This window comes from Acinonyx jubatus, chromosome X (assembly GCF_027475565.1).
Source record: "Acinonyx jubatus isolate Ajub_Pintada_27869175 chromosome X, VMU_Ajub_asm_v1.0, whole genome shotgun sequence".
In the NCBI taxonomy this organism is placed as follows: Eukaryota; Metazoa; Chordata; class Mammalia; order Carnivora; family Felidae; genus Acinonyx; species Acinonyx jubatus.
In genome coordinates, this window is record NC_069389.1 from 86,654,589 (window position 1) to 86,681,967 (window position 27,379).

At 42.5% G+C, this 27,379-nt stretch overlaps 1 protein-coding gene across 1 annotated transcript in view; it reads right to left on the reverse strand.

Annotated features, from left to right (window-relative positions):
- Window positions 1-942: 942 nt before the first annotated feature.
- Window positions 943-27,379, reverse strand: part of GUCY2F (guanylate cyclase 2F, retinal) — an 89,795-nt gene continuing 63,358 nt past the window's right edge. The window contains exons 10-18 of the mRNA XM_027054884.2: window positions 24,258-24,407; window positions 21,134-21,282; window positions 18,723-18,886; window positions 17,749-17,941; window positions 14,310-14,484; window positions 10,123-10,221; window positions 7,152-7,246; window positions 1,258-1,346; window positions 943-1,169 (exon numbers count right to left, since the gene is read on the reverse strand). Of these exons, the coding sequence (XP_026910685.1) occupies window positions 1,082-1,169; window positions 1,258-1,346; window positions 7,152-7,246; window positions 10,123-10,221; window positions 14,310-14,484; window positions 17,749-17,941; window positions 18,723-18,886; window positions 21,134-21,282; window positions 24,258-24,407 (1,202 nt within the window). The 3' untranslated portion in view covers window positions 943-1,081. The remainder of the gene's footprint in view (window positions 1,170-1,257; window positions 1,347-7,151; window positions 7,247-10,122; window positions 10,222-14,309; window positions 14,485-17,748; window positions 17,942-18,722; window positions 18,887-21,133; window positions 21,283-24,257; window positions 24,408-27,379) is intronic.

The following is a 27,379-nucleotide window of genomic DNA, read 5'->3' on the forward strand; positions in this document are numbered from 1 at the left end:
GATCCTCCATTTTGCAGGATTGCAAGGGGTGTTACAGGGAGCTTCAGGGGAGCCACAAACTCAGTACAGAAGCCTTTCTGGAGCATTATGACTTATAGAGGGTACCTGTGATAGTTGCAGAAATGAAGATGCACTGGGTTTCCTTGGGAGAGAAAGAGTTATAGAGATCTGACAAAGTCAATAGAGGCTAATGGGAAAATAGGAGGTATGTGGATGCATTTGGTAGTTGCTGCTACAATTGTGATTATTCTGAAACATGCTAAGAAACAAGGGAGCAGGAATGTGTGGAGATGCCCTAATGTTTACTTTAGAAGCTTGTGATTTCCAAAAATATGTGGAGGGAGAAATGAGTACTAGGGTCAAAGTCTCCATAAAAGAGAAAATAAGAAAGAACGATAGAGAAGGGATGCTAATAGGAGCCCCAGAAGGCAACAGATTCCTCAAAGATAAATATATGGGGAGAATTCTTGATAATTAGTCTGTTGTTGCTACTGGAATCATACCGTTCTAGTAGGGGAGGAGGGATGGGGGAAATGGTCCTGAATTCAAGCCAGGAAGTCAAGGTGTAACCAGTCTTATTTTGGTTGGCAATGACAACCTCAGAAGCGCTCAAGCATGCCACCAGAGGAAATGACATAACATCCCCTCAAAGATGGTCTCGCCAATGGATCCTGGGGAAATAAGATCATCATAATATTGCTGTGTTGCTTAGATAGATGTGAATCTACAAAGACCTGAAGTGGCTCATCATGTGGTCCAGGTACTCAACAATGAAACAGACAGGTGCACCTGCCTGATTAACTGGATAACGAGGCCAGCCTTGTTTGACATTCAAATATGTTAGTGTGGGAGGCAAAGGTCTCTCTCAGGAACAGGGCAGCTGACCTCCCTCAGATGCAGCTTGCTCTGCAACAGGCCTCCCGACTAGGTTTTTGCTCAACTCAGTGGAGCTTGGAAATTCACCAACTCCATCACACTCTGCCAACCGAGTGTAGGCTGAGACTGGCACCCATGCCAAAGGGAGCCCCAGCGTTGAAAATTTGGCAAGCTCCCGTGCTCTGTTTTCCTGCTGGCCATTACCTTATGGCTTGTTTCTCACCAGCTGCCTTTCTGCTTTTCTTCTTTGGAAGGCTGCAATCTCCACTGGTTGCAGGCCATGGCCTACTTGCCTGTGGGGCAGGAAAGACACAAAAATAGTGAAGACAGTGAAGCAGAGCCAGCATGGGAAGACTCTAATTAAGCCAAAACTCTACTTACCCATCTTTTCCCACTGGTGGGGGCACAGGAAGAGGTTTTGTGAAGCCTTTTTTTCCTACCAGCCAGAAGGTCTCTTCTGTGCCTTTGCCCTTATTATAGAAAATACACAAAATCTTAAACACACTATAACTGATTTTCCTAAAGATGTCCTTATGGTCAATGGGGTAGAAGCACTTAGTTTGGTTCAGAAATTGCCTCTGCTTTCCCCTGTCACCACTCCCTGGAGTCTTCCTTCCTACACAGCTTCCTTGCTATTTATACCTGAGGCTCAGGCATGCTCCATAAGCTGACAGAGCATGCAGGTGAAAAGTGAACACCACTACAAGCTGTCATCCAGATGTTTTGTCTACCCACTGCCACATAGCTCCATCTTTGGGATGTGTGGCTCTTTGGCTTCATAGTAACCAAACTTCTGAATGCTGAATTCACGATTTTGTTTCTCATTTCTGCCATTATGTTTTCGCATTAGGCATCCTGTTGTCTTTCATATCTAGAGTACGTATATTCAGAGTCTACCTCCCCAAAGTACTCGCCATCCAAAGGCTCTCACAAAACCCCCAAAATGGAATATAAATGGAAAGCAGGATGTGCAACTTTAAAGACCAGGGCATCCTGGCTGCTATGAGATGTCTACATTTCTGTAGTGTTCTTTTCTTCTTGCGAAGGCATTCTTACAGGTAGAGAGAGACCCCAGGGAGGCTTCCATCTACAGCCCAATTCCTTGGTTGTCAAGAACCATGGGTCTGAGAAGAGAAAGAGGGTGTAAACTCCAGCTGATCACCCGAGAGCCTATGTGATGACCTCAGAGGAGCCAAATTTTCTGCCTCTGCTTTGCCCTCTCCTCTTTCCAATAAACCCTCCTCTCTGTGTTTCACTCTCCTCCTTTCAATTCTCTTTTGTCTGTTTTCTCATTGCCTCCAATCCATAAGAAAAAAAATGTGTTTACTAAGACTGAGAAGAGTAATGGGATGTGTTTCCAACTCATTAATCTGAAATATGGTCTCACTCTTGGCTGATCTCATTTGACACAGTTCTAAATTATTTAACTTAGAAATTCCAATTAAGTTTTCCCCCCTTTAAATATCAAATCCATTGTTTTCTATTTTACATCACATATATTCATTCCTTAACAATAATGACAACAATCATAATAATAATAAGCATGTTTAATGGGAGAATCTCAAAGCATTTTGGAGATATTTGGTTCAAGGCTCTGAACAAGGTCAGTATAGGAAAGTAGGAAGAGAATACCACAACAGTCCAAGTTGGCAACCAACTCACCCTAAACCTCAAACAATTGGGCTGTTTGGAGCCACTCTGTTTTCAGAAGAAGTGAACAACTTTAAAATATACTCATATCACTCATTCTTACATTTATTCCATCCTTACTGTACCAGGTCTGGAAATACAGAGATGGGTCTGTCCTTCAGGAGCTCACAGTATAGTTAAAAACACTGTCAGGCCATGCTGTGGGCTCTAAATACAAGCCCAACTCTTCTGCCTCCTAAGCTGTCTTCCTCACAGTACCTAGTACAGTGTCTCATACAGAATAGTTGCTCAGTAAGTAGACTGCTCAATTAACTAAAAAACTCAACCCTTGAGCACTTGGAATACTCAAGGTGTCATTTGACCTCTTTGAGCTAAAGCATGCTTTTAAAGCTCAAACTTGAGGATCCCAACCCCCAGGCATATTTGGCTGTTTTTCTTGAGATCTAGAGGCTATCAGGACAGCATGCCAATCCCCAAGGGAGCTTTGTAGATGCCAGGATCGTCCAGATATTTGGGTGAGTCCTGCGACACACTGGGATGCCAAAACTAATGCTTGCAAAAGAGAATGGGAGTGTTATGGACTCAGGCAAGCTTCCAAATGAAAGAGTATGCAGTGGAGCCCCAGGGGCTCTCTGAGGTTTTGGAGCCCATCCAGGAAAATTCTTAGAATCCTAGCTCTGTTTACCCACCCTACTTCCAAAATTCTGCTGAAGAGAGAGAAAGCTGGGGGACAGGGGACAAGTATGCAACAACCAAAACCTAAAGAAAACCCTTTGACTTGGTATCAATCCCTAGGCAGTCACAGAGACCCTCTCTCCTAAATAATAGCATCTTATTTTTGGCCTGACACCTTTAAGACACTGTGGCATCTCCTGTGTTTTTTTAATTCTCACAAAAACTCTGGAAGCTGGTTTATTATTAACCTCATTCTGCAAATAAGGACACTAAGTTTTGTGGAAATTGAATGACTTGTCAATAAGTAAACATAGGTAGAACTTGAAACCAATTTTACTAGACTCCAAGTTTTATTTATTTTCTTTTTACTATTACTTAGCTATTTTTTATTGAGGTATAAATGACACATAACATTATATTAGTTTCAGGTGCACAATATGATTCAATATTATAAAATGATCATCGCAGTAAGTCTAGTTAACATCTTAGACTCCAAATTTTAAGTGCTCTTCCTTCTATACCATAGAGCTTTTCCAACACACTGGAGTCAAGGGACAGGTCTAGAGGCCAAAAAGCAACCGTTAGGAATTTTAAACCTTGTGATTAATGAGCTTCCTGATAATCACACACAAAAAAGAGGCCTCTATGTGAAGAAATGAAAGCACAGAGAAGATAAAGTCCAATGTCACACATTGAGTCATTGATGGGACAAGAATTACAGCCCAGACCTTCTGACCTTTGTGACTATGTCAATACAATCTCATTGCTTCTTAGCTTGATGGCTGGTGTGTGTGTGTGTGTGTGTGTGTGTGTGTGTACGTATATGTGTGCATGTGCTTACACATGTGTATACTTGTGTATGTGTGTGTAAGGGGTTGAGGGTAGGGATGAAAGAGGTTGGGGGTAAAAAAAGAAATCACAAGTAAAACAAGACTACTGCTTAGGGGTCTGCGAATCAAATACTATTTAGCCCCAGAATTCAGAGACAAGGTCACAGGTGTCCACCTCCAGCAAGGACAAACTGGCTGAGAACAACCATTTGGGAAAGTCTTTTTAGAATGTAAATCTACTTAAGAAGCCCTAGTAAACACATCTGATAAGTCTAGATATATACAAGGTCTCAGCAAGAAGCTTCCAACTTGTCAGAAAAATGGTAACTGAAACAGGAATCATGTAAGAAAAGAGGTAATAAGATGACATATCACCAGGCCATTAGGAGAGAAATATTGAAAAAGCAGAATTGGCCAGTTAAGCACTCATGATTTGTTGCCAGTACAGGACTAGAGGGAGTTGGAGTGGGCAGTAAGACAACTCCCCAGAGAGGCTGAGCTTGTCACCTCTAAATGAGTCCTCCCCCAATCTACCTCAGTTTCCTCATTCTGACAGCTTTCTTTGTAACCCCCACACACCGAATTGCTCAACTATACTATGTTTTCTTCTCTCACCCAATCCAATCTACACCTTTGATTCTACTAAGGGAAACACCTTAAAGTGTCATCACTCCAATGAAGGAGATGGAATGGGAAAAAAGTGTTGTTGATCCAATCCTTGAGCCCAAGAGAAGAGGCTCTGATGGAAGAATTTCAAACTTCAACCAGCTGGAAGGAGAGGATGCTTTCAGCCATCATCTTTGCCATCACACCTGGTGGTCTATCAAGTGTGGTCCTTCTGACCCATGTACTAAAGCATTCCTTGCTTTCCAGCAACACAGACTGAATGAGGGATGGAAATATTGGCTCAGAATTTGTGAAGTGTGCTGGTGATATGGTCTTATTGGGGATATATTGCATGCCCCCAAGGGACAAGGAATCTCCTGTCCCCCAGTTCCTACTATGTAATGTCCAATACCTGGGGGACCGGGGTACAGAAGCAGAAAGGAGCTCGCATTTTCTCCCTTCCTTCTTTGGGTCTTACTTCCTATTCTCTTCTTTCTTCTCATTGTTCCTTCCTTTCCCCTGGGGCCCTCTCTCTTCTCTCTTAGTATCTCCCTCTCAATCAGGAAGCCTCTACCACCTTAATAAGCAAGACCTGACATGGCCTTAGGGAAGTCTCTCCCTGCCTCTTCCTCCAACTTGCTGTAGTACATTCCCAAATTCCCTGGGCTAAGGGAAAATGTGAAGCTAGAAAGGGCCCTTTTGACGTAGTCTTGCTTTTGTACTCAAAACACCCAGTGATGCAATTATTTCTGACTGGAATTTGGGGTACAATCAAAACCATAAAGGTGGGGGTATATTTTTTCTTTTCAGTTGCAAAAGTGTTACCTCTTCAGCTCTTCAGCTTTTAAATAAGGGAATCTGTTCCCAGCAATACAGAGAGGAAAGTGCCACAGGAGATAAAGCTGCCTTTGTCCTCCTCTACTGAGAAATGACAATATATAGAGGGATCACAAAAGCCTTGGGTGATTTGATTCACTGTTCAAGTAATATTGCCACTCCTATCCTCTCACTGAGTTCTCTGCAGAAGTGGGAAAGGAACCTCTGTCCCCTCATTAATGACCTGCTAGAAGATATTAGGATCTATTGGAGGAGACAAACTAGAACTAGCCAGAAAAGGAATTGATCAACTAGAATCAAGCCTTCCAACCTTTAACTTCTGAAATCCTTTCACATGTAAATCGCTGCCATTTGAGGAAGGCATGCCAATGACAGAAACAAATTGTGCATCACTCAGTACCCAGGTGTGGCTTTGCCCAAATATAATCATTGAGAAAATAATTTTCCTGTGCAATGGTATCATAGAAAGGGTACTGAGTGGGAATTCAGGCTTCCTGGGTTTTGGCCTGATTCTGCCATCAAATGACTGTGTGACCCTGATCAAATTACTTCACCTCTCTGGGCCTTGATTCTTCAGCTCAAAATGAAGAAGTTAGATGATCAGATATATAGAGTCTCTTATAAGTGGGGCAGCCAGGGGCTCTGGGGTTATCCAGAGGAAGATGAAAAGAATCCAGTGGAGATGGGATGGGAAAAAAAAAAAGAAAGAAAGAAGAAAGAAAGAAAGAAAGAAAGAAAGAAAGAAAGAGGAAGGAAGGAAGGAAGGAAGGAAGGAAGGAAGGAAAATGGAGGGAGGGAGGGAAGGAAAATGGGAGGGAAGGCAGATGGAAGAAAGGGAGGAAGGAGGGGGGGAAATTATTCTAATCCTGAATCCCAGATCAATTGATAGTACTAACAGAGAGAAAATGTGCTACAAAATGTTTGTCTTTCATAGGAACTGACTTTATTCCTCCTGGTCCTTGGGGAAAGTCATAAAGCCTCTCTGTAAATGGAAGGTTAATGGTGTGAATGAAAAATTAGAAAGGGTGGCCACTGAGAAGGCAAATAGAAAGCCCAAACTCGGGGCGCCTGGGTGGCGCAGTCGGTCAAGCGTCCAACTTCAGCCAGGTCACGATCTCGCGGTCCGGGAGTTTGAGCCCCGCGTCAGGCTCTGGGCTGATGGCTCAGAGCCTGGAGCCTGTTTCCGATTCTGTGTCTCCCTCTCTCTCTGCCCCTCCCCCGTTCATGCTCTGTCTCTCTCTGTCCCAAAAATAAATAAACGTTGAAAAAAATAAAAATAAAACAAAAAGAAAGCCCAAACTCACTAATAACTTTAGCTTATTGAACAATGTCTAGAACTGCCAAAGAATAAACAAAATGGAAGTTAGAAAATGTAAATAATAGTGCAGATCATTGAAAAACCAAATTCAGGGCAATTCTTTAAGAGAGAAAGATACAGCTCATAGTCTGAAAAATTCAGGAGTCTTAATCCCCATTATTGTAGCCATACTTAAAGAGAAGAAAACCGAGGAAAAAAGGAACAATCTCTTGGGAACTGAAAATAGGGCTGGATATTCTACCCAAATTATAGCTCTAAGTCTCAGACATCCAGGTAAACTCTTTCAGCAGACCATGACCTCTCCAGAAGCAGGTGTGTCCAAGTGGTTTGATTTAAAAAAAAACAAAAGGACATTATACCCTGAGCTCTGTCCTTCCTCGAAGCTCCACTTCATAGCCCTCACTTAGAGCTTGAAGAATTGTCACGGTGCTGTGACTGACATGAATGCGATAAGCTGTAAAAAGAAAGACAGAAATGACTCTGGATCCTTTCAGGTAAAATCAATGAGAAAAATATTAATGTAATAAATACCCCTGCTTCTAAATGAATGAGACCCTAAGAAAAGTGCCTGAGAGAGAGCTTCAGTTAGGGTTTCACAGGAGGAGGAACAAGGAGTGATGGCCTTCCTCAACAGACCCAAATAAGGTGTCAGGTGTAGCACCTATCAGCCTCCTGGACACTATCTGAGATGAAAGGTCATGCAATAGAAAGGTGTTAATTTAATTCGAGGGTTGTGATTGAGAAACCAGCTACCACTACTGTGCTCCCAGCTGAAACGTGACCTCCTCAGAGGGAAGTTCGGCTTCAGCAGCTTCTTTCACAGGCTGCTGCTAAAGCAGAGCTCCCAAGGTCTACATATCCTACTTAAGAGACAAAAAGGTGTCTTTCTTCATACACATCTATACAACTATCTTTCAGTATTGCTGCACTTAAAATAAAACATCACTGAAAAATGTCCCAAGACCTCTGTCAACATTCTGTGGCAATTGTGCACTTATAGCTTTCCTTTGGATGGATACATCTAGCTGTGTATACACACAAATGTATTATTTTCCAATTAATGAGTCCAACCTGGGATAAGAGTGTTCTACATGGAGAATTACAACTAAAAATTTTATGGAGAAACCAAGTATAATTCTTTGGTGATGAACAATCATTTATAAACTGAGGTAGAATCCTTGACTTTCCTGAAAACTATTATCCTATGAAGTAAAACCTTGTTCAAGTTGGGTCTTAAATAAAAGTTCAAGACATTCACAAATACACTTGAGAAAATAATTCATTTAGAAGCTGAGAGCAATCAAAGCCGGAAGGCATGGCTAGAAAGAACTGCAAGAAATTTCTGCTTTGTGTACTTAAAATAATTTTCCTTCTTTTGACAGTTCAGTATTGTTTGTGTCTTCCTCACTAACTCATGGTCACCCAAAACCTCTGCTCAAAAAGGGTCCCTAAAAGCCACATGTTCATCTGGATGTCCCTAGCCAGCACTATGTGTGCCATTCAACTAGCATCCGGTGTCAGTCATAATCCTACTAGTGGGGAATACCCAGGTCAAAAGAGAGAGATAGCTCATTCCAACAAGCATCCAGTTGTGTGGCAAGGAGAATCACGCCATGACTGGGTCACTAGTTACTTCCATTCCAGAACCAGTTAATTCAACGGGGCATAAAGGAGACGTTGATGAAATTAATTTTCAATAGACCTATGACATGTCCTGATCTCATATCCAACATGAAGCTACCTCTTTATAAATCTTCAATCAGGTGTGGAGCTTACTGCCATATTTCACAGCTCCTTTAATGCTGTGAGTACATGTGTATGTTTCTTTGTATCCCTCACAATGTCTTCCTTGCACAGTCAGTGCTTAATAAACACCTGCTGTGCATGATTCACTCCATTTTCTTCTTTCTAGCTTATCACTGGACAAGGTGCTGCTTAAATCTGAAAATTCAATTTCTTCTCTCAGCTCTGTATTTCCAATGTGTAATGAGTGGAGTCTCCCTGGTGCAGACCAGAATATGACTTCAGTCTTCTAGAAGCTTACATCAGTCCAGAATACCGTGCCAAATCTGCATTGAGGTTCCATGATCAATTTCACTTCATCTTGGGTTGCACTTCAAGAACAAAGTCATATGCATGCATCGTTTCCTGGATGACTACTTCCATGGCTTCTGCCATGTCTGTGGAGTTCGAAGACTTTCCCAGATGCCAGAAAATTTATTCTGACAACAGCTTCTAAGTTCCGTGCTGCCTCCTTAATCATGGCCGCACAGGCTAGATTGACTAAGACTGGACCCATTGTGCAAACCTGTTTCTGAACATGAGTGATGAGGAGTGGGGTCAGACAGGGCACCACCCACTGTGATATAGGCCACCATATATCATCAGGGACTAGTTTGTGTATACTGCTGGAGTTTGGGAAGAGCTTGTCTTGCCCAGTAGCAGCCAGAGCCAGGGTTGCTAAGAGCTTAAGTGTTTTTAAAACATATAATCTATGTAAACTGTATATAGAACCTATTATTGTTTTCTACACTTTTCCTATATTAGCATAAACAAATTGCTTTGCTCAACCATGATAAAGTTAAAAGCACATTGTGATTCTGACATTGCCTTAGTAGTGGCAGTAAATAACCAATAAAGAGGCACCAGCAACAGACAGATGGCATAATGGTTTGTACAGTTTTATTCCCAAAGAAGGGGGGAAGAAATGGTATCTTTGATACCATGCCTGTTTTAATAGAAACTAAAGGTTTCATATATAGGCAAATTGGAATTAATTATTTCAGATTTCCACGCTCCTTAGGTTGAGGGATTATTGCTAGCTCAATTCAAGGGGGGGGGGGCGCTATTTGATAAAATCAGAACTCCTGGGATCCTGACTAGCTCAGAAAGAGGACTAGAGCAGCAAACAACGGCACTGTAGGAGGCAGCTTACTCTGGGTATGTCTCCACAAACTAGTTGAAAAACTAAATATCCCAGTCCCTTACTTATTTCTCTTTTCAACATGACTTCCCCAAACCCACCCGGCTGGCCAATTTTTTTCTTTACCCAAAAGACACTTTTAGTTGCTTTGAGAAAATTGACTATTTCAGTGTCACTTAGCTACAGCTTCATTTCTAGACCAAGAAAGGTACATGTTTAATCCAACATCACCCCCTACTGGCTTGCGATTAGAGACCAGGAAATATGTGTATAGAATCTCCTTAATCTTCTCAAATTATGTTTTATTTAAAAAAAAAAAAACATTAAAATCCCAAGTACCCTGCTCTCCTTCCCCCTCTCAAAGAATAATCACTTTTCCAATTCGATCCCATCACTTAGGTACTCACGTAACCCTGTTGATTCCATCCGAGAAGCTGTGTTCACAGTGTCTCCAAACAGGCAGTATCTGGGCATGGTGAGACCCACCACTCCTGCAACAACGGGCCCTGTAGAGTAGCAGTCGGTTGGGGTTATAGTCAACAGGTATACATCCAGTGTTAATAGAGGAACACCGCCAAGGGAAGGAATGCTGCTGCATAAAAGAACAAAGTTGCTGCCACATAGCTCTGGGAATCTGAAGGAAGTGCTATAATGAGTACTAAACCCTTTGCCCTACAAGAAAGCACATTTATAATGATGCAAACATGACTACCTTTCTGATTTATGCTCTTGTTCCAAATAACAGTTACACCCAAGGTGCTTGTATCTGTCAACAGGGACAAAAAAGCATAAAACCCAAGCCAGAAAGGCCTGGGCAGGGACTTGGGATACAAGCATGTTTGTTACAATGAAAAAATGTAACCCTTTCATATGTCTTAGGATCAGAAGGAGGGATCTCATGGGGCTTATTTCCCAAGAGAATTATTGTTAAGGCAATTGGAAAATCTAAAAAGAAGTAGAATTGACTTTCAGTCATTTGTATTAGGGGCATAGACAAGCAGTATATATAGATAATCTAAGAATATTTTCTATTTGTCCTTAGAATGTTTTTATTTTTACCTCTCAATATGCCCATATTAGGAGTTCAGATAGTGAACATTACGTGAAAAAAAGCCCAGCCACCATACTGAAGTCCTAATTCAGGAGTATCTAAAAAGTTCTCCACACTTACTTTTCTGTTTCTATGCTCTGTTTCTATTTAAAATTGTTCAGTATAGGGGTGCCTGGGTGCCTGAGTTGTTGGGTGACCAACTGTTGGTTTTGGCTCATGTCATGATCTCATGGTTTGTGAGATCAAGCCCTGTGTTGGGCTCAGCGCTGACAGCACAGAGTCTGCTTGGGATTCTCTCTCTCTCTCTCTCTCTCTCTCTCTCTCTCCCTCTCTCCCTCAAAATAAATAAATAAATAAACTTTAAAAATAAAATAAAATTATTCAGCATTACCTTTTTGCTATTTCCTTAATTAAATAAAGTAATTGTTTTTGCTTCAAAGAGTTCTTTCTTTAATTTATAAGGATAAAAATCAGTAAGAACTACAAAACTTACATCTTTCATTTTAATTCATTTCTCACCCATTCATATACATTCACTGAGCACTGAGCTAGGCACCAAGGGGAATAAAAAAATAAATGTAACACATGGTCTCTGTTCTTTAGGAGTTTATATCTAATTGAAGAGAAAAAGCTACTGAACAGGAAGGAATTAAGCAACAACCCAAAACAATGTATGGTTGAGGTAAGATAAATGGTACAGGCAAAAATACTATAATAGTTTATAAAATGGGAGGGGGGATGCTTTGGGGGACATGGTTCAGTCAAGAAGGGTCTAATGGAGAAGGTAGGATTTTATTTGGCTCTTGATGGGTAGGTAGGATTTGAATAGGAAAAAAGGGACATGAATCACTGGTCTGTGGTTTGGATTGAACATGGAATTTTGGGAAGTTCTTTGAGAAAACAATCTGCCTAGTTCAGGGGGTAGGGAAAAACTGGAGACAAGATTGAATATTGGGTTGTTCAAGATAGAGGAACTTGAACCACTAGAAAATTTTGAGCAGAGTATTACACGATGAAAATGATTTTTCTTTTTTCTTCTCAGATCAGTGTACAGAATGCACTGAAAGGGGAAAAATCATGAAAACCTGTTAGGCGGCTATTGCTGTAATGCAAGCAAAAGGTTATGAGTACTGGAAAAGAGGAGATGATGGGGAGGCAGAAAGGGGAGATAAAAGAGAGACGTTATGAAAGGAGAACCAACAGACTTGCTGGCTGTCTGACAACCATGAGGAAATTGGCATGGGCTTATGGTTTGTGGAAAAAGACGACTTGAGGGGCGCCTGGGTGGCTCAGTTGGTTAAGCATCAACTTTGGCTCAGGTCATGATCTCGTGGTTCATGAGTTCAAGCTCCATGTCAGGCTTTGTGCTGTCAGCTCGGAGCCTGGAGCCTGCTTCGGATTCTGTGTCTCCCTCTCCCTCTGCCCTTCCCCCACTTGCACTCTGTCTCTCTCTCAAAAATGAACAAAACAGTAAAAAATTTTTAAAAAAATAAAAAAAAGATGACTTAAAGCTTTAGATATGTTGAATTCAAAATAATGGTGAATCATCTAAGAAGAGATGTGCTAAGGAGGGTTGGAGATATGAAACTGAAGCACAGATGAGAGATGAGGGCTTTTCTTTAAAAGAAAAATACTGAACACTTGCTGTGTGCTAAGCATTCAGGATGCAAACATGAGTAAGATATGGTTCCTGCCATCAAAAAGCTTATAGTGTAGGGGCACCTGGTTGGCTCCATCAGTAGAGCATGTGATCTCAGGGTCATGAGTTCAGGCCCCATATTGGGTGTAGAGATTAATGTAAAAAATTTTTTTAAAGAAATGAATAGTCTAATGGAAGGTGAGACAAGTCAACACAGATTATGCTGATGACTACGAGAAAGATGGATAGAAAGAAGCAAGAGTACAAGCAAGGAAATGTTACTGCAGTGACCCAGATAAGAGATGCTTGTGGCCTAGACTTGAGCAGTGAGAGTTGAGTAGAGACAAGACAGATTCAAGAAATATTTAAAAGGTAAATTGCACTACTAGGTATTTATCCAAGGGATACAGGTATGCTGTTTCAAAGGGGCACATGCACCCCAATGTCTATAGCAGCACTAACTACAATAACCAAAGTATGGAAAGAGCCCAAATGTCCATCAGTGGATGAATGGATAAAGAAGATGTGGCATATATATACAATGGAGTATTACTCGGCAATCAAAAAGGATGAAATCTTGCCATTTGCAATTATATGGATGGAACTAGAGGGTATCATGCTAACCTTAATCAGCCAGAGAAAGACAAATATCATATGACTTCACTCATATGAGGACTTTAAGAGACAAAACAGATGAACATAAGGGAAGGGAAACAAAAATAATATAAAAACAGGGAGGGGGACAAAGCATAAGAGACCCAAATATGGAGAACAGAGGGTTACTGGAGGGGTTGTGGGAGGGGGGATGGGTAAGAGGCATTAAGGAATCTACTCCTGAAATCATTGTTGCACTATATGCTAACTAACTTGGATGTAAATTTAAAAATAAATTAAATAAAAATTTTTTAATACATACACACACACATAAAAATAAAAGGTAAACTGCCCAAGACTTGGTAAATGGTTGGTGAAAGTCAGGGTGAGGGAGGAGTCAAGGAGGATCACTCCCAAGGCTAACTGGAATAACTAGGTGAGTGATAGTACCACCAACTGAAATAGAGAATAAATACCAGAAGAGGAGGAAGCTTATGTAGGAAGAAAGCAATTCTGTTTTGGATTTGAGTCTAATGTCCGTGGAAAGGATTTCCATGGGACATTCAGGAGGAGATTTCAGCAGCAAGCTTGAAAGACAAAACTGAAGCTTAAGAGGGAACACTTGTGCTGAAGGTGTGGGGCCAGAAGCCATCAGTGTACAAGTGGTAGTTAAGTCATAGACGTGAATGAGAGAAGAGTACGTGAGGAGAGAAAAACAGTGGATGAAAGACCGAACCTTGAGGAATATCAACATTTAAGGAACAGAAAGAGACGGAAGAGATTATCAGACAATGGTAGGAAATGAAAGCCAGGTTGGAGTGGGTTGCAAAACCGAAATCAAGATGTTCAGAGAGCAAGGAGACCACAACTCAGAACACTGAAGAAAATGGGGGAGCAGCCACAATTAGAGAGCAGGAATTCCTAAAAGAACCAGTAAATCACAAGGAGAAAAGGCATTCAGAGAGTGAGGAGTATGTCATAAAAGTGAGTTGAGGGAAGTGTTAGGCATAAAGTAATCAGGAGTGTACTACCCTTTTTCTAATCTTCCCTTGTGGTACATAGGAAATGTTGGCTCTAACAAGAAAGGTAGACTGAAAGGGTTTGGGACCTAGGACAAGGACTGCTGCCCACTGGGGTAGTGCAGGTGCTGGCGAGAGAGTAAAATTTGGGTAGGCATAAAGAAACTATGCAGCACTAGATACATGGGTAAACCAGCTGCTAGTAATCAAGGAAGCAGTACCCTCCCCCACCTTTCTACCCTTCTCTTGAAGCACATGGGAATGTCTTTTCTTACTTTAGCTGGCCGTTACCTGAATGCAGGCCTATTCGAATCCGGACTGGGACCTCTGGCATGTGTCGCATCTTGAAGGTACCAACGGAGCTCAGGATATCTAGGGACATGTTTGCAATCTCAGCTGCATGCCTACTGCCATTCCTCTTTGGGAGGCCTGAGGCCACCATGTAAGCATCTCCAATGGTCTCTACCTGGGAATTATGGGAAATAGAATTAGCAGGCAAATAACGTGTGTGTTGTATGCATGCGTGTGTGCACACATGTGGATGTGTCTATGTTTCACAGAGCTTAAGAAATATGATGGAGGCCTACTTCTTGTAAAGGGAGGAAGACAGAGCAAGGCTCTCAGTGGTTCAAGGTCTGGCTGCACATTAGAATCATTTAAGGAGCTTTATGGAAAAAAAGTACTGATGTATAGGTCCCACACCCAGAGATTCTAAAATAGGTGCAGCTACTTTGCAGATTCCTGCCATTCCTAGAGAACTATCAGTCTCCAGGTAATTCCTGGAGAAAGGGGAAGGGAAGATTTCTGGGACCTCCCATGGGTTTCCATGGAAGAGCCCCCTAGCTGAAAGTGCATATGGCACTCTTCTAACAAAGCATTTCTCTAGATGATTTCAGGTAAATGAGCTGGGGCAGACTTAAGGCAAATATAGAGAAAGGGAGAGGAAGGAGGTAGAAGAGATTGTCCCTTCTGCTTTGCCTTGGGTCTGAGAACTGGGTCTTTTTCCACCAGCTACCTCCTCCTTTCCTGGTGCTACCTATCTAAGGAGGAGCAGTACGTGCCCTCAACTGCTTTGCAGGGGGCAGTTAGAGCTGGATACTTGTAAAGAAAGGCAATCTATGTTCCTCATCTTCCCAACAGAACTGTCCTCACTCTTAGGTGACTAGTAAATTGAAGCTTTTCAAGTAAATACAAAAGATAAGTAAGCTGAAAGGATTTCCATGAAATGTGCCAGTCAGGCTCTGCTAGGATAAGTTTGGATCAAGTTAAAATCCATGTTCTTCTAGACAACTGCACTCACAGAGTGCAATAGTTAAGACCATGAAATTCTGATGTCATACCACCTTGGTTAGAATCCCAGATACACCATTTACAGACTGCATGGCTTTGGGAAGCCACTTAACTTCTCTGTGCTTTAGTATCCTTATTTGTAAAATAGGATAATGGCAGTACCTACCTTATAGAGTTTTCTAAGGACTAAATAACTTAATATATGCCAAAGCACTTAAAACCTGTCTGGTAGATGATAAGGGCAAGCTATCAGCAGCAGCAGCCATCACCATCATCATCATCATCACCAAACTGATATGTCTTGACATAAACCATGGGATGGTGGCTATGACTCAGCTCCAGAGAAAGTTTAGTAATCAGCAATAGGCCCCTCATCATGCCTTTCTATATAGCCAATAACAATAATGCTTTGAATCCATGGGACTTTGTACCTCACCATGCTTCTATCCAGGGCCTCCCTTACCTGGTGCAATTTGAGAAGAGGATCCCTGCCCTCAAATATGTATGCCTGCCTGCACAGAGGAAGGCAATGGTTATGATGCAAATGTTACATGGGAGGGAGAGACTCACTGGCTGGCCATTATCAAAGAATAGTGGTTGACTCTTCCCCCAAATGATTCAGTCACCCAGGGGTCCCCACCAGTATGGATGAAGATATTAGAAGGCAGGGAGCATGGGCACTGCCTCGTCTTGGTGTGAGACTGCTGTGGGGAATTGCGGGTGGCGTATGCCAGCATAAGGACACAAAAAAAGCAGAGGATGTATAGAAGGAGGTCTGGTTGAGATTGGGTGGTGGCAGGACAATTGAAACTGTAAACAAAGCACCAACTTCATAATTCTGAAGTAACCTTCTTACTTTCATTTCAGATTATCAAGTGCCAGGGGAGGTGATTCCAATTTTATAGGTAAAGAAAATGAAAACACAAACAGGTTTGGTGAGTCACTTCTGGTTTAATTTTTATTTCCTTCGCACTGTTGCTTTTAATAAACAGCAGTGAAAAGTTAGATTTCATTTTTGTATTTGTATAGCCCTGTTTTTTTCCTGGAAACAGCCTACTAACTCCCTTCTGCAGCCATAAAGTACCAAAAGATCTTATGGCCTCAGCCCTAAGACTTCCAACAATTGTCTGAACAGTATCAGCTTCATTGATTAAACCAGTGGCTGTGTTATGGCCCATGCTGAATTATCTTTGATTTTAGTTTCAATTGAATTAGCTTTTGGTGATTTGTTTTTCTCTTCAAGCTGCTTGAGCTGAACAAGTTAAGACAGGTAGTCTGATTCCATGGATTTTTCCTACACTGTGGTTTCCATGTGTGCTTCTTGATTAGTTTGTACTGCTGCTGATTGACAGGTATGATGTCTATTTCTGAGCCCTATTTAGGTAGCTTGGCCTACCCCTCAGGCTCCGTACCTGACCTGAAAGGGCCCTGCCTAATCTGAGATAAACACACTGCCCTGTGTGTGATTTGAGAGTTGGAACATTTCAGACTAATGTGAAGGATCCAATGAATGGAGGTACTCATTCCACAGCTCTACCTTGGTTCCTGGGACAGAGGAGCTGTCTGAAGTTTGGGATGCCTGGGGCATATTTCTCCATCAATAAGACAAGTATCCATGTTGCAGACAACATGGAAATGGCATTGCACAGCTGTAAGATTTTTAGTCATTTTCTGCCTCAATAAAGACAACACATAAAATCAAGGGTAAGGAAGCATGGCACCTGAAATGAGTGAATGTAGTCATCTGTTCTCTGCTCATCTTCTGCAACCTTGATAGGAAGAGTGGAAATTGACAGCTGGAGGGGCAGGGAGGAAGGTGGGGGCAGGTGTTTGCAACCTCACAATTAATGACTTCCCTAGACTTCAGACTACTAAATAGGCTCTTGGTTACCCAGTAGCAATCCCAAAGAGCCTCAGGTCTAATAGTTCTTTGACATATGTAATGCCAGAGTTCCCCCCTGTATAAAAACATTACCTAAGGGAGGAAACCAAATTTTAGCAGCATGTATTAGATCTACACAAGCTTTACCAAGAGGAACTCTGTAGCAGTCATCAACTAGGGGCAAAACATCAATGCTTCTTCCCCTTCCCCTTCAGTACCTAGCATGATAGTGCCTACAGTGTGGTTACTTAGCCACTGAAACACAATAAGCCTTTTTTGCTCTTCTTAGTCTCAGTTCTAGAAAACAGCTCAAAGGAAATCTAACTAGCAATCTCTTGCTGGGTTCATACTGTTACTTTGTAAAGTGTGAAATTGTATGCATTCTATCTGGCCTTCATTTCTAATAAGGTACCAATGGAAGTGGTATACTATTTAAATTTTACTTCCTAACTAACCACATTCAGTAAAATCCTACCTTTTAGTTTTGGATTGCATACCAATAAGCCTCATACAAAAATTTTCTCTCTAGAATATATATGTCTCTGCTAAGTAACTTACCTTGTAGACATCATGACTGCCAATGATGGCATCAAAGAGTGTGTACAGGTCATTGAGAAGATCCACCACCTCAATGGGCTCACTCATGGCGGAAATGGTGGTGAAGCCCACAATGTCACTGAAGTACAAGGTGACCAAGTCAAAGCCCTCAGGTTCAACCGTGCAGCCCTTTTTGAGGGATTCAGCAACTGACCTGAAAAGCAGACACAACTATTCCTCAGAGAATATAGGCCTCCCTGCATGTCACACACACATCTGCTAGAGCACAGTTTCTCCAAAAATCACTGCCAAGTAAATGATGAGTAAGTAGATGTCATCTGGATGAAAACATTAATTATTTAATTTATTCTATAAATATATATTGAGTGTTTATGATGTGCCAGGCACTGTTCCAGATGCTGGAATACAGCACTGAACAGACAGCCTTTGTCTGTGTTTTTGTGGAGTTTTTTCAGCAAGCTATCCTTCTTCCTCAGCTGTCCCTTCGCTCGGGGAATGTTCCTAGGTGGCTGCTTTGCATGAGACTAATTTCCCCTATTGTCTCCTAGAAGATTACCTTATGACATGATAAGGTGCCTTGGAAATTTTGGAAACTGTATCAACAGATAAGGCTTTGAACTAAGGAAGAAAAAACCTAGAAGAACAACTCTGCTACTTTCTTCTAGGAGCTCAAAGAACTGCCTCCTTTTAATTGGTCAACTTCCAGGCAAAGTCATGAAGTGACACATAGAAAAACTGAAGCACCAAAAACTTAAATGACCAGCATGATCCATAGGTAGTGGGAAATTAGGAAGTGTGCTCTTCTCCCTTGGCTTCCAATTCATCTTTGATTTGAAGGTGTGACTCAAACCTACTGGGAGTAAAGAGGGTACAGGACAGGGGGAGGGAGCAGTTAGTTGATGGGTAATTTTTTTTCTATTTTTAATAGAACACACTGTTACAAGGATTCACACTCCTCAGGTGTTCACACATACGGTGGTAGCATCTGTGTTAGAAGCTTTTCCGTTTTCTGTTTTTCAATTTCCAGCTCTTCAGTCCGTTCCCGGATCAAATCTTCCAAGTTGCTAGAATATTGTTCCAACATCCGAAGCATGGAATCAATGATATTGGTCTTCTTCCCTTTATTGAAAGTTTTAAACTGGAGGTAAAACAGAAAAAGGAGCCAGGGAATTCTTAACCCACAAACTCAGAGATGATGGCTAGGACACCTTATCAAAAATCCCTTCCTCCAAAATGCCAGGGCATGAGAAGTAAACCTAGGTATAAGTAGGAAAAGTCACCACTCAACTTCATTGTTACCTGGCCCATTCACAAGACTCTTTTCCCCTGAGCACTTCTTCCCCTACCCTTCTGGTTCTTTGAAATCTGAGCAAAGGTGTTCTGGGAAGGATTCTTCAGTTCCCAGATGCTGTCACATGAATAGTAGCCACTTCAAAGACAATAGGATCTGGTCTTGAGCTCTGGCCATTTGTGAGTGGGATAAGAGGAAAGAGAGAAGGAAGCACAGTTTTACCCTTCTAGATAATCAGCCTATGAAATCATCCTTACTTCTAATGCCACTGTGTTATCAGTTCTTGGACAGAGGGAGGTTCCTTGACTTCTTAAATATGACCCAAGAGCTACATGGTAAAATCTACCCCTATTTCTTACCATGGGGTCCAGGAATAATGATGTGCCCTACCACCTGCCCTTCATGTCAGTCAGGGTCATGTAGAAATTCAACTGGTCTTGAGCCATTCTATGCCCTGATCCTTTAGAGGTGGGTGCATGCCGCAGCTTTTTCATGAGCCCTCCTGAGACGCTGTCCATCTACAGAGACAGGGAGAGCGGCATAGCATTGGAATCACAAGAGTGTAGCCCCTCCTTGCTGATGTGGTCAGCATGCACAAGGCTGTGTTTACAATAAAAGACTGGTGGTAGTTTTGCTGAGCAGACGTATAGGAACCTATCCCAATGAACCCTTTTTATGCAGCTGGGCCACACATGCTCCCCTTAGCACTCAGTGTCCCAAGGCTGATACTAGGAGTCCCTTTCTGAGCCTGGTCCACATCTACATGTCTACCAAAGTCCTACAGGTAATCTCAGTAGCCAGTTGAATTGTTTAAGCCCCCCCCCCCCCATTGCCTAACCCAGGGAGCCTCCCTCTCTTCCTCTTTCCATTTAAGTTTTATTAGCTGCAGGAAGTTGGCAGGCTATCCTTGTCTTTCAGTGCCGAAGCATTTCAGTAAAGGCAGTCCCACCAATGTCTTGTTTGAAGGCCGTATGATGTGCACTCCTTCTGTCTATCACCAGCTTCTCTGCTGCCTTCTGAAATAACATCTGTAGCATCAACACAAGAGCAAATGCTTTTCTCCTGCCTCATGGTAAGTTTTCAGAAATGTGACCTTCATGGTCCTTTGCCTTTTCCATACTATTGAATACATGTTTGAGTGTCCTCAAGAAACCCAGCCAGGCTAATGGAGGCATTGTTAGCTGGGGACATGGATGACTTCATATGCAGGGCCCCTCAGGCTTTCCATCCAACTCTTTCTTTTTTCTGCCGCAGATACCTGCCACTCACAAAGCATCTCAGTGCTGTACTCCAGCCAGGCTCAAAAGCTTCTCCACCAGAGCTGACACAGCACTCACAGAAAGCACCCTCAGTTTCGGTATCCTGTAGTTTCAACAAAGCCCTAAGCAGCATGTTCCTACATAGGAACTGCACTTTAGCTCCCTTAGCAGGGCTCTCTCTCTCCTTACCTCATTTCCCCTTTTTCATCCCCAACTATAGGGAAAGAATCAAACTCTTTAGAAATTCAATATCTTAAGGAAAGAAGTTATCATTTTCCGTGCACTCTATTGCCTCAAGGAGTTCCCTAGGAACCTAAAAAGGCTTTACTACTCCCCATTTGCACTTTCTTCCATCATGAGCACACTTTCAAACACCATTTATCTTTCCTGACCCTCCAAAACCATCTGGCATCACTTAAATGGTATACTCAGCAGAGTTCTCTGGGATCTCCAAAGCAAACATAGCTCTATGAAGGTCCACATCTCTTCCATGATACCCATCTTTTAACAGTCTCAATGCCATTGCCTTGCAAATGCCCAGTGGTTCAATTTTATTTCTGAAAGGTTGGTTAGGTCAGATGGTGGATGGTCTGGAACAGAGGTTCATATACCAAAGAACATTAAAACCAACCATTGCTCTCTTGGAGGATGTGCTAGGAATGCTCCAGGATCAAAAGCCTCCAACTAGCCACCCCATGCTACTTCCCCAAGAGGAGTGATTTTCTCTCTTGCAAGAGATTCCTTTCACAATATGATGAGAACCCAAATACTTAGTTTTGGGAAGGCCAGCTTTGGGATGACTTCTGGGCAATGCTAAGATTCAGAGAGTACTTACCTGATTAAATATTTCATCAAAAGTTGGTCGCTGTTCTGCAGCTTCAGCCCAGCACTGCTTCATTAGCTGGAGACATTCTGCAGGGGCATACTCAGGAGGAACCACTGGTCTGTACACAGGAGGAGGCTTCTTAAGTCTGTCTATGATTTCTGTCCAGAAACAAGAACAAAAAGTCTTAGAAATCGTAGAAAAAGCACTAGGATTTGGCAAAGATCATAGAGTTTTAGCCAAGAAAGGGGTTAATCAGGAAAAATCACAGAAAGCCATCTCCTTTGCTTTCTCCTTAGGTGGCTTGAATATAAATTGTATCTGAGCAAAGGATGTGTCATTCAATTGATGAGGGGACAAGAAAATAATCAGTTGGGCTATTAGTATCATTTAGGTACAGCTTTATCCTGCTTCTACTAGGTTTTAGATGTGGCCTATCTGACATTGATTCTAACACTACACACCTCCAATGATCTGGCTCCCTTCACTGACCACCAAATCATCTAAACTTTTCAGTCTCCACAGTAGACCCACTTAGCCCTCCCTGAAGGCCCAGGCCCAGCCCAGATCCATGCTGTGAGCCCTGCCTGGCCCCTAGGGAAAGAGGATTAAGAACTCCAGTCAATAGTTCAAGACCTCATCTGGATCCTCCTGACTGCTTGTCCTTAAACTTCACTTTCAGTGGAAAATTTACTACGTATCAGACTATGGACTAACCACACTGAATGCATTCTTTCATTAGATTCTGACTACAAACAGATGAGGTAGGAATCCTTATTTTTATTTTACAGAGGAGAAAATGAGGGACAGAAAGAAAGTAAATTGCTCAAAGTCACAAGGCTAGTAAGTAACAGAATTTGAATTTGACCCCAGGCAGTCTTGCTTCCAAATGCCTCAGACTTCAAGTAGGAGTTCCAAAACTCCCTGTTCAAGACCCAAAAACCATTAGTGAGCAAAGATCTAGATCAGGGAGACTGAGAGAACTCCCTGGAAGTAGGAGAAAATAGTTAGCCTCCAATGTCCTCAGCAACCCACACTCAAACTGGACCAGCCTAGCCTTCTGCCAAACATTCTTAAAACACGAATCTGGCCATGTCACTTTCTTGCTTAAAACCCTTTCACAACTTCTCATAACGCAGAGGGTAAAATCCAAGCCCTATCTCTTGAGCTCATTTCTTATCCCTAAACACCTCCCAACACCCCCAACTCCAATATTCTTATCATGAACCAAACCTTGCTTGCCCCACCAGTGTGCCCTCCCCACCCTTACATTGGCTATAACACTCCAACAGTGTTGCTTCATACCATAGTAAGTGTCCCCTTGTTTCTATGAAAGAATTTCAGCTGTTGCCTCTGACTTCTCAGTGCCTTGTCACATCACACTTCTGCTCCTTTAGCCCAGGTTGGCCTATACCAGGAATAGTTTCTCTACTGCAGCACCCTGCCCTCAGTGTAATAGATTCCATGTGAACCAATCCCTTGGGGTGTGACTGCCCTCATCTGCTCTCTGGTAAAGGGAGTCCTTATCCTTTTACCAGAATACCACTGAGTTGAATGGGTTACCTCTCTGCTGAGGTTCAGCATAATTCATACCCTTCAGGACTTAATAGTCCAATTGAGGAAATAAACAATGACCAACAATATAAGCCTTCTAGCAGACATATACACAGGGATGCACAGAGGGGGCACCTCGCCCACACGAAAGAAGTTATAAAAGGTTTTCCAGGGAAGATGGTAAAAATTGGATGATGCAAAGTGGGGAGGTGAGAGCATTCCAGGAACTGTGAACAGCACTCTTGAAGGCACAAAGATAAGAGACCAAGGTGCATCCAGTCATGTGGTTTCGCTGGTGTGCAGGGGGTGACAGAAGACAAGCTTAGATACGTGGCTAGGGGCCAGATTATGAAGAGCCTTGTATGTCATGTGAGGAATCTGGGCTTCATTTGACAAATTATGGGAAACAGAGAGTTTTGAGTAGAGGAATGATATGGGACTCTGAGTAGGGCAAACGATAGTTAAGTACTTGGGGTTTCTTTGTTTTGTTTTATTTGCATTTTTTAATTTTTATCTTGAAATGAATTTAGACTTCCAGGAAAGTTGTAAAAGTAGTATAATAATTCCCTGTATACCCTTCACTCAGCTTCCCTAATGTTAATAGCTTATATAACCATAGTACAAAGGAAATGAACATTTGGTACAATACTAATACTACTGTTCTAGTCTTTATTTGAATTTCATCGATTTTATTCCTAATATCCCTTCTCTATCCCACAATCTTGAATCCAATTCAAGATCCCAATCTGCAGTTAATTATTGTGTCTCAGTCTCCTTCAATCCATGATGGTTCCTTATTCTGTCACTGTGTTTCATGACTTTTGATGAGTATTGGACAGTTATTTTGCAGAATGTCTCTCACTTAGGGGTGTGTCTGATGTTTTCTCATGGTTAGATTCAGGTTATGCATTTTTTGCAAAAATTCCACAAGGGTGATATTGTGCCCTTCTTGGTGTATCACTTCAAGGGGTACATGAGGTTAACATGCCTTGATCACTTGGTTAAGGTAGTGTCTGCAGGATCCTCTGTTAGTAAACGTATTATTTTTCCACCTGTAATTAGTAAGTATCTAGAGGGTTTACACTCTTAGAATATGCAAATATCCTGTTTCCCCTCAAACTTTTGCCCACTGATTTTACCATTCATTGATGGATTGTGCCTGGTAGTCAAACATTTTCATGAAAGATGAGGATGAAAGCCTATGGTATGAAAATATGGAAAGACCTTGCCATTCACCAGCATCATGAGGGGTACTGAAATACCTGGCATGGAGTGTCTCAAAGTAGAGGAGGCTCCTAAAAAGAAAGAAAAAAAAAAGGACCAACATAGGTCCTGTAGGTCCTTGGCTTGCATCACAGTTTGGGAAAAGCCAGCTTCTTGGGTTACGGAATTTCTTCCAAATGCCTAAATCTGTTTGGCTCCAAGTCCCACCCGTACACAACTCGAGTTATTTGCAGACTAGCAGGCAGTTAGCACAGACAGATAAGAGTGTTCACTCTTGTGGCAAATTACAACAGCCTGGGTTAGGCTGATGATCTGGGTCATGGTGGCCCCCAGTGCCCTTTTCTCACCTCCTGCTTACCTTTGGCAGGCAGATCCACCATGCAGAATGGGGTGCCCCGGACCATCACTTCTTGCATGATGATGGCAAAGCTATAGACATCTCCTGCAAAAGAACCTAACCTGCTGCCCTTTGGAGCTCTCAACAGTTCAGGGGCCGTCCATAGCAACTCTGAAAAGAAAGCATTGTGTAATAAATGCAGGAAGGATTAACTGACAGCATCTGCAATGCCCTCAAGGGTTCCAAGGGTGCTGTTTCATTGACTGCTTTATATTTTTATTAGATAGAATGGCATGCTAGTGCCCCCCAGGGTCCAAATCTATGAATCTAAGAAATTACGCACAGAGAAAGCATACTACTCTCCCCACTCCAGGACCATGCAGGCAGACACAGCAGAGGTGTGGGGAAGGGCAGAGAAGCTCAAAGTAGCAAAACTATCTGGCACTTTCTTTCTTGCTCTCTTGAACCTGCAAGTAGCAATTGGCAGGCTGCCAGGGAAAGGCAAGTGCACAACCACTCTAGTTGCCATGGATTTGCTCTTTGCTGAGATCTATATGTGCTTGGTAATTTGATTGTGTTGGAGCTCAGGGATTCACAAGTTGCTTTCTCCAGGTCTTCTCTAAGAGGATTAGAGGATCTCCAGACTCCCTCTATTCCTCACAGAGCAAAAAGGTGCAACAGTCCCTTCAAGTCAGTTCTACAACTATTTATTGAGGGTCTACTATGTACGAGGCACTATGCTAGGTACAGGGATGGTGCCAGAGATGAATTTGACCTTGCCTCTGCCCTCGTAGAATTCACAGACCAGTGGGCAAGACAGACCTGTGAACCCCTGACTGCAATACACGGCAGGGCCACTTAAGTAATGTAGAAAGAAATACACATTAATAATATAAATGGACTAGTCAAAAGTTGGAGGCAGCCTTTTACATTGAATCATATGAAATTGCCATTTCTGTGGGTCAAAAATGGTTGAATATTGGCAATTCCATGAAGTTCAAACTAGAAAAAGAGAAAACAGCTGGTCAAATTAATCCAGGAAGGCTTCCTGGAAAAAGTTAAATCTTAAAGGAGTTTGTTCAAAAGGTCAAGGATGCAATTTCCTAGAGCTGAGAGGGTAAGGGCTTTGCAGGGAGAAAGAACAGTACGTGCAAAAGAACGAGAAGTAGAAAGGAGCAAATTGCAGATGGGGGTGGTGGTAAGCAGATTAGCTTGGCTGAAGAGAAGGGCTCTGTTAAGGAATAATGAGAAATGAGAAATGGGCTTGATGAAGTGGGGGAGGGAGAGTGGCTGGAAGAATGAGGGCAGAAGGTGAGAGGCCCTGAGAGCCAAATGAAGGCATTTGGAGTGAATACAAAAGGCAGTAGGGGTGCGGGAGCTGGAAAGGGATTTGATGAAAGCTGTGTTTGGAAGATTAATCTGGCAACCTGCACAAACTGGATTGAAGAAGGAGAGAGGCTGGAGTCAGGGAGACCAGCTAGGAAGTTATTACAGTAAGAGCTGGAGGCGAGGGGAAGGGGGCCAGAATGGGGGATGGGGGATGGGGGCAGCAGCAGCAGGACAGGGAACCAGATACACAGGAAGGCTATAATGAAGGTAGTGACTGGGCTGGGGATGGGATTCATGTGCTCCTTGGAGGGGAGATGTTTGGAGTAAACAAGGGGTTGAAGTGCAGGAAGGCAGTCTGGAGAAGAGTGTCTGCTGAGGGTGAGGGTGAGTGCAGGGGGAAAGTGCTGGCTAACTTTTCATCTCTATAAATTTGGGGTATTGAGAAGGGATCCCACAGGACTAGCCCATGGGAAGCAGGCCGGAGGATGGAAAGGTCAGAGGTTATTTTGATTTGTTAGTGAAACTTGGGAAAGAGAAACTCGCCCTGGAAATTCCTATTTTGAGCCAATCCTGATCAAAATGGTGGAACAGGGAATTCTAGCCTCACCCCCAATCATGTACTCACTTTCTCCCTTTGTCTCCCAGATGTCCCCAGCCTTTGTCCCACACCCCTACATTCTCCCACCCTCATGACATTCTCTGATATTTTTACTATAATGATTTTGCCATTATATCTTCTTGTCTAGGAGGATTTGTATTTGCAAATAACCAAAAGATTGAACATTACTTTGGTGAAAAGAATACATTTCTGACTGTGGGATTTCAGGAATACATTTCTGATATGGTTTGGAGGGGCGGGGGGGGGTGTATCTTGGAGCAAGAAAAACGCAGCTGCTTCTTCTGTTACCCTCTCTCCTGCACATTTAAAAGCACAAGAAGGGAAAAGAGGGCGAAACTCTCTGGTAAAAAGCGAGGTGATTAAATACAATCATTACCAAATAGTATTTTCAAAGAGCACTTACATGTATGTTGTTAATGGCTAAAATGAGGCTTTATCTGCACTATACTTACATAATTGAAAGTGGACAGTAATGAATACACTTACAACCTACCCCCATTTCCCCATCCCCACTCCAGAGCCAAGTAAGAGCCACTACCTGCCATTAGACTTGAACTCTCAGGAAAACTAGAAAAATTACTTTGGCTTGTTTTGTATCTGCTGATGCCAGTACTAACTCTGAGCCTTGCTATGGTGATAAAAATCAACTGTGGAGAGCCAGCGTGGTGAAGTGCAAAAGAAAGTAGAGCTGAAAGTCAAGAGACAGGGGTTCACAATCTTAGCTTGGTCACCTTACCAAACCTCAGCTTCCCCATCTGTAAAATGGAAGTTGAGCCAGATGATTTGCAAGGGCCTCCTAATTATAAGATTCTATTAGCCCTGTCATCTAAGAGGGAAGCAGTAAGGTTCATTATTTCATTTTATTTGATCAATTCACTGATTCAACAAACATTTGTTTTGCCAGATGCTGTGAAAGGCACTGAGGGAGGCAAGCCTGTTTCTTGCCTTTGCAGAGCTTATAGGTTGGGAAGGGAGAGAAGACAGCATGCCATATCAACAAAGTATGATATTACAACTGGAGCGCCTGGGTGGCTCAGTCAGTTGAGCGTCCAACTTTGGCTCAGGTCAGGATCTCACAGTTTGTGAGTTCGAGCCCCGTGTTGGGCTCTGTGCTGACAGCTCAGAGCCTGGAGCCTGTTTCAGATTCTGTGTCTCCCTCTCTCTGCCCCTTCCCCGCTCATGCTGTGTCTCTCAA